This window comes from Pyrus communis, chromosome 13 (assembly GCF_041283825.1).
Source record: "Pyrus communis isolate YQ-2024b chromosome 13, ASM4128382v1, whole genome shotgun sequence".
In the NCBI taxonomy this organism is placed as follows: Eukaryota; Viridiplantae; Streptophyta; class Magnoliopsida; order Rosales; family Rosaceae; genus Pyrus; species Pyrus communis.
Genome location: NC_142577.1, coordinates 26,964,292 through 26,980,239, shown reverse-complemented (window position 1 = coordinate 26,980,239; position 15,948 = coordinate 26,964,292). Strand labels below are relative to the sequence as shown.

The following is a 15,948-nucleotide window of genomic DNA, read 5'->3' as shown; positions in this document are numbered from 1 at the left end:
TTTAAATTAATCTCACTTAAAACGACTAACCCTAAATAATCTTATTTTGTTTTGTGCATCATGACCAGTTTGTCGATCGATAATTAAACTCCTGACACTATTATATATATTAATTTATTATATTAGTATTAGGGGTTATCTTTGGTGTTAAACTTAATTATTGAAGTGAAATAATTTGGTTTTGTAAAAGGCATCCCAACCCAAGCAACAATCAGGATTAAGAAATGGGGGCACACCTAAATCACTTTGTCTGGATCATGCTGGATCGTCCCGCTTCATTTTTCTATTCATTTTCTAACTTATACAACCTCAACTAATATCGTTTAATCATTCCAAATAAATTTGATATGTGTGAATCATTATTTATCTTATGAATTGATCAAGAAAATGAAAGATGCGTTAGAATCTAAACTTGTCATACGTGGATAAACGAGTTATTATGACTTAACCTACAAGCCTATCACCAATTAAAAAGATAAATTTCGTAATTAAATACTCTTATTTTGTTTGAAGTCGACCCTCCTCTCGTAGTTTAAGTGTCAACGTAGGATGGAGTGATAATTTAGGATTAGGATAATTAAGTTTGAGACTCAGCTATCTCAAAGTTAATGAAAACATAAAGTTGATTGATTAAGTACTAATACATAGTTCTGAAAACAATTAAAAGTAAAATCATTTGATATAAGTTATGTTTATTTCGTAAAGTTCTAGATATGCGATTTTTTTATATTGTTTCAATGTTTCAACAAAATCTCATGGGTTGAAGGGAAGAATCAGAAGCGTAGAAGTTAAGCTCTACCATTGAGTAGTTATGCAGGAAGGTTTTCGTTACCAAAACGTATGGGATTCCAACTTCTTACTTTAATTGTAACATGTATTCTATGCACTGTTCTAGAATTCCTCTCCTAACGCTGCTTAGGTCTCCGTTTAGGTCTCGTGTCACTTAGATCGAACCCTCACTCAACTAATGCTTTTAGCGTTTTTAAGAGTCTTGATTTTTTATGCCTGTGCGATTTTCTCCTCCTTCCAATTTGCCATTGACCAGACGGAAAGCACGGATACGGACATTACTATAGATCGAGGACATCCAGAATTGTCAAAGACAGAAAGGCGAGCATACGAACGTGCAACATCTGACCAAGAAGTAGGAAGTGCATGTGCGTTGTGGAGGTCATCTGAGTCATCAGACGGTGCGCTGCACGTGGTTAGTAGACCTAATCTCAAAAAGAAGTGCTGCTCCATGACAGTGATGACACAATCCTCGGAACATGGATCTTCCCTTCCTTCCGTTCCCTTAATGATATCTCGAAATGAATAGTACGAGGGAAATTTTATTTACACCTATATAATATATTTTTACATTTAACTTACTTTTTGTACCTATTTAGTTTTTAATTAAATTATTAATATCTCTTTAAACTCAAATTTAATACCTAATATACCTCCATAAACTCAATTCAATATTTGGTTTTCAACTAAATTATTTCTATAACGACATTCTTGTTGTTGTCGTTGGTATGTGCTCGATGCTTGGCGACAAACTGGGAAGTAGAGATTAAGTCACGCCGGACATTTTTCATTGTTGGATGCTTTCGTTGTTGTTTTAGCCGGAAGGTAGGATGCTTTCGTTGTTGAAAAAAAAATTATAGTAAAGTAACTTCTACTCTAAAAAATTGAAATCAAACGAATCAAAAATTCATAAATTAAGTCATACCTTGGTTGGAGAATTCAAAATTCAAAAGCACCATCCATCAATAAAAAAAACTTATTTTTCTCTATGAGAACTATTAGGGTTTTAGCTAGAATGAACGTAAAATAAACAAAGAGTGATCGTAGGGTTTTATTATAGTGTTTGGGTTTATTGATAAATTTGAGTATTATTATTAATTTCATTTTGTACTTAATAGTAACTATGCAATAGGGTAAAATAGATAATTAACATTTAAAATTTAAGTTGAGTGTAAAAAGAGATTAAATGGGTTTATATAAAATTTCCCATAATATAAACTGTCACATCCCGACCTGGGCGGGACCACTTTCCAGGCCCGACTCCACCGTAGTACGATATTGTCCGCTTTGGGCTTACCATTCCCTCACGGTTTTGTTTTTGGGAACTCACGAGCAACTTCCCAGTGGGTCACCCATCATGGGATTGCTCTAGCCCCATTCTCGCTTAATTTCAGAGTTCCTATGGAACCCGAAGCCAGTGAGCTCCCAAAAGGCATCGTGCTAGGTAGGGATGAGAATATAGATATAAGGATCATTTCCCTGGGCGATGTGGGATGTCACAATCCACCCCCCTTAGGGGCCTGACATCCTCGTCGGCATTGCTCTAGCCCCCTTCTCGCTTAACTTCAGAGCCAGTGAACTCCCAAAAGGCATCGTGCTAGGTAGGGATGAGAATATAGATATAAGGATCATTTCCCTGGGCGATGTGAGATGTCACAATCCACCCCCCTTAGGGGCCTGACATCCTTGTCGGCACACATGCAACCAGGGTTAGACTCTGATACCAAATTGTCACATCCCGCCCTGGGCGGGACCACTTTCCGTGCCCAACTCCACTGTAGCACGATGTTGTCCGCTTTGGGCTTACCATTCCCTCACGGTTTTGTTTTTGGAAACTCACTAGCAACTTCCCAGTGGGTCACCCATCATGGGATTGTTCTAGCCCCCTTTTCGCTTAACTTCAGAGTTCCAACGGAACCCGAAGTCAGTGAGCTCCCAAAAGGCCTCGTGCTAAGTAGGGATGAGAATATGCATATAAGGATCACTTCCCTGGGTGATGTGGGATGTCACATAAACCATGTAATTAAATAAAATAATAATAATCATCGCACGTCTCTGTTTATGCTTATTATTGATTTATCTTTTGATTGTTTAATATTTAGATAAATAAAAATAAAAGGTAATGTTAGAGAGATTACATTATAAATTAAATTTTATAAATTAAATAACATGGAAGTTGATAATTAAATTATTACTTAAGTGTTGATTAAAGTGTTAATTTCTTTTTGATAACATACCATTTAGTTTGTAAATTTAATCTACATAAAAGTATGCAAGAAAGACAACTGTTAATCCACTTACTCTTCATTGGAGGGTGCAAAAATCAAGTCCTTTTGACAGGGCGGATTTGAACAAATTCGATACTTAATCATCTATTACTCAAGATTAAGCTCACTATAAATACAACTTTTAAGATTTTCGTTAATTAAATGGCAATCGGGTGCAACTAGACTAAGCTGATTATGTGCAATAAAATAAAATTTGATTGAGTTGGGGTAGTAGTGATGAGTCATAAGTCGTGCATGAAAATTTGGTTGCAAGTTTCCATAATTTGTGTGCCGCAACCGCTTGGCAGATGGACCATATTTTCCTTTGGTTTTCTAAGTGTTTATGTCATCATGTTGTTTGGTTGCATGGGCTTCCCTACCTTTCTGGTCGAGGGTTCAATTATGTCATCACTCTTTGTGGGGTTTGATGCATGCCTCAGTTTTGGTACATAGACAGAGTACTATATTTTCTGTGTCAATCATGCACATGATGTCCCCATATTTTTCCGGGTGATTCAAATTTTTATTTTTAAACTTGGAAATTGACACACTAAATTAAATAATTGGGTTTCTTGCATGTAGAAAGATGTGGAAATGTCAATTATGTTACGATCCTACCCGAAAATCAACTACAAAATAATTGGGTTTCTGGTACAAGTTTGCCAGCCACAGAAATGGAGGTATTCAATTTCTTACCTAAATATTCAGAGAAAATAATAGTTCCTGAAGCAAAACTTACAGTTTAGCATCAACCGGTGGTGAAATCCTTTGTAACAAAATGTAATCGTGTTTTTGGACTGCTTCCGATTTTGGTTCCTGAAGCAAAAATTAATTAGAACAATTATGAAGTATTATAATATTAATATATGCTTAATTGTAACAAAATGTAATCGTGTTTTTGGACTGCTTCATGATTTATTAGGGTTAATTCTGAATATGTAACCAAAATCGGAAATCTTTTTTGCGTTGCTTCTTGCAAAAGATAACGTCTATCGTATGTAGTTTTACATTTACTTTACAAATAAGTTTTCACTATTCAAGTTCGTTATAGTGTAAACCATTAGTCATGCCACTATTATATTTTATCAACATTATATACTTTTATTACCTTGTTTGAAGGTTCTCCACCGTTGGTGTCCATTTCATTAGTTCTCCAATCACTAGAAGGAATCTTATAGCTAGTTTTAGCACATGTAACGTATGCATATATTGGGGGATCATATCGTTGAGAGATTATTAAGCACTAACTCATCATATCTTTGAAGATCTTAAAAAGTCCAAAACCAACTCAACAAAAAGCATGAATTGTGTCACTTTTATTTGGCCCGTCATAGAGTTGAGGTGTCACTTAAGCATAGGTGCTATTTATGCTCTTCCATTACAAGTTCTTTTCTTATGGACAAACTTCTGTATTTAACAGCTACATCAGCTAATGTTACTAATCACGTTCGGATGTATATTGGGCATAAGCTGGTTCAAGATTAGTTCGAATCCTAAATCTGCCACTTTTACAAATGTATGTGTCATGATATGAAAACGAAATTAAAAGCATTCATTGGCACCCCATATGCTAAGAGTAATGTGAAACTATGGTGAATTTGTGAGATTAACGCAAGGGAGTTCAGGGTTTAAGAGGATATTGTTAATACGTCATGTACCTATAACATAATACTAATAAATACATATGATATACACACAAATGAATTGATCAAAACCCCTTTTACGATATGACAATTACACTAAAAAAGTTATCGCTTTTACGATACTAAAATTGGAGACCAAATCTAGGGTGGATGCCTTACCTAGCCCTAATATTATACACATTAGTCACATTATGTGGGGTTTAATGCGTGGGTTTTGGTTCTAAAGTGAAAAAGCAAACCATTGCTCTCCAAAGATTAACCACCTGAAGACTATAAAAAGATTGGGGATATTGCTACTTAATGGAGGAAATGGGTCTTTAGTTTATCTTTTCCATTGATTTTATCCCATGTTGTTATCAATTGGTGGTAGTGGCTGACATAATTAAAAGCCATTGTTTGTGGCATCAAAAGGAATTTCAATGGATGTTATCCACCACTAAACTATTCTTAGCTGCCTTTTGCAACTTTATCTTGTTCATCATTTCTTTTATGGGCCACCAGGTCCTGTGCATAATAATCCACTAACTAAACATGGATTTTATTTGTGTTCTGCGGAATTTCTTAGGTCAATTTCGACATAATTTTTGTGTTGATTTTGTTAATATAAAAGTTAAAACATCTAAGAGGAAAGGACCAATTAAGAATCCGGCTTCTTGCATGATCTTCTTTGTGAGGATTTCAATAATCCGTGAATCGTGTGTGTTCATTGTACATCGTACGATCAACAATCATTTTAAATATTTTTATTTAAAAATAAACATAAACAATACTTGACAAAAATTGACCATATAATATACGATAAATGAACACGATTCACGAATCTCTAGGATCCTCACCAAAATAATCCGGAGAGAATCCTGTTGGGAACAATTAGCCGAGGCAGCTGGAGATTCTTGGTAGATATGGGGTTTTTTTGGATTGTGCTTCGACTTCCATTTGACACCTGGGCACCTGGTTTTGATTTTTAGACCAAAAACGACAGGGAGGACGAAAACCTGACTGGTGATGTTATTTCGTGTGCCTGTTTGTTTGATTTTGTTGAGAGTATATAGATTCCATGTTGAAGAAAATAGGGACTTTGCATGTATTTAGACGTAATTAAGTTATTGGGAGCTTTCTCATATAACCCTCCCTTAGTTTTATGGTATAATCACAATTTTCTTTATTATATTATTGAGCAGAATATACCATGTTGTGAAGCTTAATAACCACATGTACTCTACGTCATTTGATTTGTGTTGTCCACGTGTTAGATTTGAATGTTTGTCCTGTGTGAGTGGACGTGTTGAGAGTATAAATCACACATCGGGGAAATGAAAGACCTTGTATTTATAAGTAATTGAACTACTCCTCATATTTCTAATTGATTTTATAATAAAACCTCAACTTTCTCCAGATTTGCTATGATTTGGTTCTTAGTTCTTATCCTGTGAGTTGCTTTAATCAAGCACCTCCCAAAAGGGAAGATGAAAATCCTTTTGAAGTTAAAGAGTTGGGTAAAATACAAAAACCTACCTCAACTATTGGTGTCACGACTCTTTCATACCTTATCTTTTCAAATTGACAATGTCATACCTCATCTTATGAATTTGTGCCAATGTTATACCTTCTGTTAGCTTGGCGTTAATTTTTTAGTTAAATGCTGACGTGGCTTAATTTCTCAGTTAAATGAAGCTAATGGAAGGTATAACCTTCCTTTTGTCTCCCCCCCCCCCATCCCCCCAAAAAAAAAAAAAAAAAACCTAACCCCCCGCAACCCAAGAAGAAGGAGGAGGAAGAAAAGAAAAAAAAAACCCAAACCAAACTCAGTTCCTCCCCCCCCAAAACCCAACCCCTGCCAACCCCATATCCACTACTCCCACCCCATCATGAAGGTTTCCTGATTCCACCTCCACGGGATTTGGGGTTTTTTTTTTTTGGGTTGTAGGTAGTGGGTGCGAGGGTGGGTGCGGGCTTAGGGAAGACAGGAGGGGGGAAGAAAGGAAGGGGGTAGGGGAAAATCGCTTTTTTTTCTTCTTCTTCTTTTTTGTGGGTTGCAGGAAGAGCGCTAGAAGGGGGAAGAAGATGAAGATGAAAATCGCGAGTTGGGGGGAGATAAATTGGTTTCTTTTTTATCTTCTTCTTCTTTTTTGTGGGTTGCAGGAAGGGCGCTAGAAGGGGAAAGAAGATGAAGATGGGGGAGAAGAGAGAGAAGGGGGGTGGGGAAAGGGGACGTGAGGCTTTATTTTTTATTTTTTTATTTTATATATTTTTACTTTTCTTTATTATTTTAATATTTTAATATTAAATGATTTTTTTTTAGTTTTTAATAATATTTTATTAAATTTTTAATAGAAAATGGGTTCCAAATCAAGCCACGTCAGCATTTAACTGAGAAATTCATGCCAAACTAATGGAAGGTATAACATTGGCACAAATTCGTAAGATGAGGTATGACATTGTCAATTTTAAAAGATGAGGTATGAAAGTGTCGTGATACCAATAGTTGAGGTAGTGTTTTGTACTTTACCCTAAAGAGTTTTATGGCGCAATTATTTATTTGGAATGAGAGAAGTTATATTTTAACACAAAGTAATGAATTTTTCCTTACACGAACTTAAGTGTATATGTTAGCTTGCGATTAGGAGTTCGGTAAGAAATGATTGTTTTTACTTTACATTTAGAGTAGTGTTATTCACACTCCTTGTTATTTTTGTCCATTAATCTTCTTCAATTCATTCAATCCAACTGCGAATGGTGTGTAAAAGGTAAAAATAGGTGCATGGATAGCACTTCCCTATATTTAATGTTAGGAGCCAAGCAATGTCTTTCTGCAAAAAAGGCCTCAGCGAGCTTCTAAGTTTCGTGGTGAAAACCTTTCTACTTTGAAGTGTCCCAAGTCCCCGAACGCATTAGAAATCAGAAGGGCCTTCGTGGGCTACAAAGGTAGAGGCCTACTTTCTGGTTATGATTTGGTGAGAAAGGGACGAGCCCATTGGGTGAGCTAATTAGTCGGAGCACCCTTTACAAAAGCCCATTAAGGCCCAATATTGGATTGTTTTTTAAGTGTGCCGAATGTGACGTTACTACTTTCCCCCGCCCATGAAAGAGCGGGGCGATCGACAACATTGTTGTTTTACCTTGTACATGATATAGTAATAAATTAATTTATACGTTATCATATAAGGGAGTTGATAACATCATGTGACGACAGAACGACATCCGTCACGAAAAGTTTCTCAATTTTCAACCATAAAACGCCAAGTTGAGCCGAAAGCATAGTTATCCAAACAAATCAAAAAGTAGACAAATTAATCACCACCTTAACTTTAACCCATACAGAAAATTCGATTGAAAGAATAACCATCACTTCCCAAAACCAGCCGCATCAGGAACAGATAACGATCAAGTCGAGCAAATTGACGTGCATGAACAACAAGATATCTGTCTTATCCGATTTAAAAAGAAGAAAAAGCAAAAAGTCAATGCGCGCTGCTTGCAAAAGTTTCAAACCTACCAATCATATCGCACGGCTATTCTACTCCACATGCCAATCAGAAAATCATGCCGAGACACCATTGGAGGTAATCGTTATTGACGCTCGAAATAGTCATATTTCACACATTTTCTTGCTCTTTTTTATTGGAGAAAAGTTGACGAAAGGGTGCTAATAACAACTCCCGTAACATCAAAAATTAGAGGAAGACATAAGTAAATGAAATAATGGCACGCTCCTCCCTCTTTTTCTAGCCTTCGGGATGACGAACCAAAGACGAATCAAGGGACAAAAGAAAAAGGGAAGAGTGCAGAAGTAGAGGACAGGAGTACGGAAATCACTATACTTTTTACTTTTACACACTCAAATGGCGTTAATGGAAGAAAAGAGAGCTGGTCAGTACCACCTCATAGACTAAACTTATGGAGGGCAAGTAAAAATCATGCCAATTATAGGTAGAACAACAGATTAACACATGAATGAACAACATCTACTGCAACACAAATCCGCTAAAATTATTCTAACTACGAAGAGAACATTGCCGAACAACAGTAAATTTCAAAAGACACACCTAAATGTGGAAGCAACAGTACCAGAAGAGGGAAGATGTTGCGTACATGACTAGAGTCTTTTAACATCGGACTGTTTTGCACATTTAGTACCATAAACGTTTATGAAGATTAGATGGTAATCCAAGAATTCAGAGGAAACTCAAAAATTTATTACATATATAACCCATCACAATTTCATCAAGTAATGCAATCAGCACATAAGCCAGCATCAAAGATAACAACCTTCATAATTTATTTCCTCTTGTGAAGACAACACAAATACAATTAAGAAGGCGAAACCCGTAAGACTAGTTGTGTGTATTTCAAAAAGCTTCAGCAGGCACTACTGACAACCTACCAATGTGTTGGTACTTCAAATTATTGAACCTGTTCCTATATCCTACACGATGCCAACGTTTAAAATTTCTCATGTTGCTAAAAATGGGGCAAGACAAATTCCATATGAGGAAATCAATATAAGCTTGAAAAAAGGAAAGTTAAAAAAAGAAAAAAGTTCACTCAAGAACTCATTCCCAGAAAACATTCAATTGAATCTTGAGTAAAATTAAAAATTCTTCCCCATTCTCCCCCACCCGAAAGGGATTTAACAATCAAAAAGAAAAGGGGGAGTTACCAATTAGCAAGACTCGTGTGTCGATGGACAATCCAATCTTATACATCTGTACCTTCAGCATCCCATCACTGCACAATTATAGACAAAGTTACCCGATTGCTTCCTCGCAAGCAAGTTCCATTGTGGAGGACCCTCACCTGGAACCCATGCATTGATCTCTATGAATCCTTCACCCAGAGCCCTAGGCCCGCCAATAACAATAAGCTGGTCTCCACAAGCCCTGAATGCAAGACCCCAACCATTCATTGAGGCTGCCCGCTCTGGCAATCTCCCCACCGTCAGCCACACTCTTCTCTCCTTATCATATTTCCTCACCTCCATGTCAGCATAGTCAGCAGCATACAATTCATTATTTACCACTGCAACCAGAGGTGGTGCCTCACCAGCAGGCACATCAGTCTCTCTGGCTGCACCACTCCGTCCAGGAGACATGTTAGGTATTTCTGTCCATGTTCTTGCCATTAAATCATATTCTTCGCCACATGTAAGAACCTTCGAATCACTTCCCCCAATGCCACCAATAACATAAAATTTTTCATCCATAAAAACCCCGGAACACATCTTCCGGGGCTTCTTCATGCTCGGGAGCATCTCCCAAGTCTGAGTCTCAGAATTATATAGCTCCGCAGAGCTGAGTATATTTCCCTGTGAATCACAACCACCCGCCAAAATTGCAATCTCTTTAAGGCTGGCAGACCCAAACAAGCATCTCGGGGCATTCATTCTCATTCCAGAAGACCACGAGTTTGTCAAAATACTATACCTAAAGATTACATGGGAAGTCACCTCCTTACCAAATACAAGAAGCTCGGTTCCCACAGCGCAAGATTCCTTGTCCGAACACATGAAACATTCATTGGAAGTCATCCTTGGCAAGTGCATCCACCTTCCACGATTGGGATCAAAGGCCTCCCATTCAAGTAGGTGGCAAGAGAAATAAATCCAGTGCTCAATGACATCATTCTGCCTCCTCAGTTTATAGAGCTCCCCGCTCCTAACTAAGGAGCGGAAGCTCTGGTTCAAAGAGGCAATGGAACCATAATCAGATCTCGAGCAGCGAATTAGGCAGCTGATCAAGTTGTCCCTACCAATCCTATTTATATGCTTATCCGAATCTGACGAAGCCCGAGAATGCTGCTGATCCTCCGATTGCTCACACAATGACTGATTCACCTCCGTCTCCACCATGTCACAACAATCCAATCGCTTACACAACTTCCTCTCTCGATGCTCTTCGTCGTCATCACCGCCATCAAACCCCAATGGGCGCTTGCTGTTGGAAATATCGTCGAGCCGGCGGTAAGTCATGTATGGCCACTCGCTTTCTGGCTGGCAAGAGCTCGGAAACACCCTCGAAAGCAAGCAGGATCGACCCTCCAACATTTCTCCGGGAAACAATCAATGGAAGGCCACCAAATTCAGACCCAAATCCTATCCAAAAGCCTCTTATCTCTGGGTAAAAAAAATTGACAAATTCCACAGATAAATTTTCCAAAAATCCAATCCCCCAAGTCCCTCAGAAAGTTCAGTCAAAATACAAGATTCAAACTATTCAGAATTCAATCAAAATTAGAAAAAAAAATGTCCAGTTTGTTTGTCAAAAATAGTATAAAAACCAAATCTTTGCATGAATCGGATGAAGAAAGTCCAACCTTTTCAGCACTATCTGTCAAACTTTCAGCCTTCCAACTCCATCATCCAACGATCCCAGATGGGTTTTCTCCAAAAACCAATCTCTCAATTATCCTTTTTCCTTTCAATATGCGAGAAAGTCAAATCAAAACCAGAGTTTCACAGAAATTAATACCCAAAAAAATGAAAATTCTTGTTTGTCAGAAAAGAAAATTGGGTCGATGTTAAAACATTAAAATCTGTAAACCCAGCGAATCAAATGAGCAAAAAAAAATCGAAATCAGAGCTTAATTTATAAGTTCTAATTAACCCCCAAAACAATAACACAAAGTTAAATTAGATCTGTTTACAATTGGCTATTCACAAATAAACCTTTTTAATCCAGCAATTTCCCCACATAAAAAAGCAAATTAAATTGATTAAAAAGGAGAGATTAAAGAAATGCAAGGGACTTACGGATTGGATAAGAAGAAAAAGGACCTGGTTGGAATTTTCAAAATTTCTCCCTCTCTCTCTGCCTTTCTCTCTCTAACTGTAACTCCAAACTCATAGTTTCTTTTCTTCGCAGTTCTCTCTCTCTCTCTCTCTCTCTCTCTCTCTCTCTTCCCCAATTGTCCGTCCTTTGGATTCTCTCTGCAAATCAGAGAAAGCTCTGAGCTTCTTCGGCTTTGGAGCAAAAATCTTCAGTGAGCCCCCCCATCCCTCTTAAACCATTCCATTTAAATTTATAAATTTTAATTTCTTGGTTTTTTGGCTTTTAATATTTCGACGTTATTTTTTAAGATCAGAAAATAATATTATTTAATTAAGTTTTTATTTAAGTCGGAAGCACTATGGAAATCGCTTTTGTGTTAACATTTCTCGTTGAGTGGAGGTGGGGCCCCCAAAAAGCCTGGCAGACAGAGTTTCTAGCCGTAGTTGCCGTTATAATTACCGGGAACCGGTTGGCGCCTCCATACGTGTTGACCGGGGAGATTGGTAATGCTAACTGTCCCTCGCTGGCGTCGACGGGCCGGCTGGACACGACTCCGTAATCTTACGTCATTTGCTGCCCGTGAAAGATCCGATTTCTCGTCTGACGTTTTGGTCAATTTATCGGAACTTTCCGAATGGTTTCGGGCTCTCCCATTGGAGGTTGGGATACTCTGCGATTGAACTTCTTACACTCGTTTTGCTTTTTTTGGTGGTTCCGGTTTTTTTTTTTTTTTTTTTTTTTCCTTTCTGGTGAAATTATTAACAAAAGGACCTTCGTTAATTACCCTATTTGACTGGTCAAATCCATCGTTAATTATATTGTTAATATCATTATTACTTGGAAACTTTAATATCAATTTTTATGCTCAACTTAGTATTACGGTTTTCACTTGTAAGTGAGAGTTATTAGGTTTAATTATCACAACAGTCGAATTTAGCTGGCCCATTATGAGGCTTAACTCACTCTCCCACCGATTTAATGTAAACGATATTGTTTGTTCCAAAAATAATATATCAATGTTATGGGACATTTGACCCCAATGTTATTAAAAAATAAAATCCTAATTTTCTGCCATTAAATCTCAATTAAGTTGGTATTTTCTTCTCAGGTAAAAATTGATTAGAAATAGCCATTGATGTGAAAAGTGAATTGTTTATTTCATTTGATGCAATTTGTTATTGAATAAGAAAATTGGGTTTTATAGGGTGCGTGTCAATTTTTGCGTTATATATAAATTAGGCATGCTCACTAAAATTTCGATTGGATTATCTAAAAGAATGAACGTTTTAACATTAATGTACAATAAAATATGATATAAGCGGTTTGCACTATGTAGGGATAAAATGTTATATTTACTCGTCCATGTAACGTATAAAATGAGGTAGATTGATAAGACACATGTGTTTACCACTAAGTAATGTTATGTTTCATAAACTTATGAACATTTATTAGTACACAAATCTAAAACATTCACTTAAAAAACTTGCCACACCCGTTTATAGTGACGTATTTAGGTTGAAACGATTTCTTTTATTATACAAAATCAAAACCAACTTGGCCAATCTATATGCCAGATCTTTAATTATTCGTAGAGTATGAAAGATGGGAGCTAAGTTGAAAATTGGTTAAGGATTCAATTTTTTGGGCTTGGACACCAACCAAACAAATAGGTAAACTTCATCTTACTTTTTGTTCAACCGAATTGTTAACATGAAGAAAAGGTGTCGCAACTCCAAAATGTTTCAATCAATTATTCTTCTTTTTACTTTGAAGTTTGTCTTTGGACATTAGCACTTTAAAATTACGTGTGGACATGCTCGAATTAGAAAGGTCCATTTCATGCGGGAAAGGGAGCCGTGTCAAATTAATTACATTTCATCAACTTTTGCTAATGCCTACATTCTCAATGATCTCATTTCCAATTTGTAATTATCAACTTACAATTTATATAAATTAGGTTAGGACTTAGGATCAACAGGTGTCACACTTTCCCACATGCACGCTATAACCAAGAAACTAGTCATAATAATATGAACTGAGAAATGCTAAAAAGATTTTATTAAAAGTGAGATTTTTCATGGATTTTCTAACACTGGATAGTTTTTATACAATCTTTTATAATGTTGACATGAGAATTAACGTTAAACTATAAGATAACAGATAATCAGTCCATGTAGAGTCTCTTTAGCATTTCTCATAACTTGGTACCTTCCATTTTTTTTTCATTTTATTATTCTCTTTTAACTCCTTATTTTTTTTCCTACCACCTAGTACTATGGTCTATTGGTATTCGTTTTCAATTGTAAGTAAGAGGTCTTAGGTTCGATTATCACCAAAGACGAATTTAACCCAAATTATTGTTATTTCATTATGACACTTAGTCTGCTTTCTTATTCTCTTATTGTAAATAATATCATTTTTTCCGTAAAATAGAAAGTAAAACAAAAACTAATCTACCTTTTGGTGGAAAATTCCATGTAGGCAAAAGCTTCAGTCAAATCAAATACAATTTCAACCTCCATAAAAAAAACCCTTTGCCCCTTGGATATGATAAGGTCCATAAGTAATAGGAATAACATAATCAAAATAAAATAAATAGTATATAATAAAATGGTGCGAGAGGGGTCAGGGGCCGAAGTGTCAATTTAAGTAGACGGCTTTTCCCATTTGACCGTCTAATAAAAACCAAAATTTGTTTGAATTAATTTAGATTATCTTGTTCTGATATTGCGAGGCTGATAAAAATAGATGGATTGGACGTGTCATTATTTGATTACTAACAAACACACACAAGCTACGCAACAAAATACAGGTAGAAATCCATTCCTCACCAGATAAAGCACATCAATCAAATCCAGTTATTGTCTTGGGAATGAATTTCAAAATCGTATTTCATACGTTACGTTATGAATTTATTTTCTGTCGTTAATGATTCACACAATAATAATTAAATGTGAAATGTCATATTAAAACTACAAGCTAGTCCTATTTTTTGAAAAAAAAAGAAGAAGATAATTCAAGTTTTAATTGACAGGAATATGAGTATGATATATTATGCATGTTTATTATAACTTCTACACAAATACTATTAACTACCAAACAAAAAACAAGTAGACACCAATTTTGTGCTCTACCTTTGGCTAGTTATAACAAAGTGTTTAAAATGCTATATAATTTCATGTTCATCAAAAGAAAGATGTTGTATCATTATTTATTTTTGGAAAATCAACGTAAAAACTTTAATGCAAATTAAAATGTTGAGAAAAAAACTTTAGCTGCAAAACATTTTTCCATCCATAAACAAGCTTTGCTCCATAATTTTTATCTCCACCAAGTTAAAGGGGTTTGCAGCTTCAATACGTAATTTTCTTTCATTTATAAATAACGATGTAATTTGGTTGTGCACTATAAGCATATTACGAAATATTTACGAATATATTTTTGTTTGTCATAAATAAACATTTTTCTATCAAGTACTCCTGAAACACACACTCGTGCACAGTACCTTTGCTTGTGTATTCGAACTCGAGACGCACAGATAAGAACCCATCATACTGTCTTTTAGAATATTAAACTACATGCAATTTTATTTTTAACTTTCACTAACTTTAGTAAATCACTTGCAGTACGTAATAAAGTAAAGAATATTTCCATAGATTTGGCGCGCTTCTATTGAGGGCAGACACTGATTTAGAAATATGTGCCACGTGTCGGCGCTGCACGTGGGTGGCTCTTAGTGGGCGGTAAGAAATTGTCCAAAAGGCAATGGCTTTTTTTATTTTGTTTAACTTTAACGTTAATTGGCCAATTAAATTACTCTCTATTTATACGGCGGTCTACCGTCTACTGTGCTTCCCTATTATATCGGCCAATCCAAAATATCTCATGCTAAACACGTGGAAGAATGTCCGTCTGTATCGGCTTTTGCTTTTCACACTATTTTTTAAATCTCGAAACTATAAATTTGTTAAATCTGAATAAGAATTTGTACCGGCTTTTGCTTTTCACACGATTTTTTAAAAAGAAATCTAATTAAAAGGGTTTGAAAACTTTGAATGTTAATGATAAAGACAAAATAAAGGGTAAAGTGAATAGTATCATAATTAACTTCTTAGTGTAAAAATATGGTTTTTCGTTAAAGTGAACAATACTGTGAGTTTTTCGTTAAAGTTCTCTTTTTTAAACCACGAAATTATGAAAATTTTAAATCTGAATAAGAATTTATTGATGCATAAGAAACCATGACTAAGGCGTAGTTACCACCTAAAATCTTTGAGTCTGTTTTTGCTCATCCCCTAATTGAAGATGACTATCAACAGTGGCGGATCTAATTGGAATCATAGGGTCCTAATGCTATAGGTTTAAGCAGTGTTTAAAATTTATTCGATATGGTTGATATTTTTATGAAAATATCTAAAAAATTTATTAAAATTTCTTCGATACGGACCATCAACCCTGGTTTTCGGAATGGTGTGAGTGTCT

At 35.9% G+C, this 15,948-nt stretch overlaps 1 protein-coding gene across 4 annotated transcripts; it reads right to left on the bottom strand.

Moving 5' to 3' along the window:
• Positions 1–8,956: 8,956 nt before the first annotated feature.
• On the bottom strand, positions 8,957–11,816 carry LOC137736846 (F-box/kelch-repeat protein SKIP11). Of its 4 annotated transcripts, none has more exons than XM_068476138.2 (3): positions 11,448–11,816; positions 11,012–11,105; positions 8,957–10,811 (listed from the first exon to the last, which is right to left on the bottom strand). In XM_068476138.2, the coding sequence occupies exon 3, from the start codon at positions 10,740–10,742 to the stop codon at positions 9,414–9,416; it is 1,329 nt and encodes a 442-aa protein (XP_068332239.1). In that variant the 5' UTR covers positions 10,743–10,811; positions 11,012–11,105; positions 11,448–11,816; the 3' UTR covers positions 8,957–9,413. The 4 variants fall into 4 exon arrangements, with proteins under 4 accessions (XP_068332239.1, XP_068332236.1, XP_068332240.1 ...); XM_068476135.2 differs by having other exon boundaries at positions 11,012–11,112; positions 11,448–11,815; XM_068476139.2 differs by lacking the exon at positions 11,012–11,105 and having other exon boundaries at positions 11,448–11,815.
• Positions 11,817–15,948: the final 4,132 nt, after the last annotated feature.

Excerpts from the sequence above, each read along its gene's own strand:
- LOC137736846 (XM_068476138.2), bottom strand. The coding sequence starts at position 10,742 with ATGTTGGAGGGTCGATCCTGCTTGCTTTCGAGGGTGTTTCCGAGCTCT.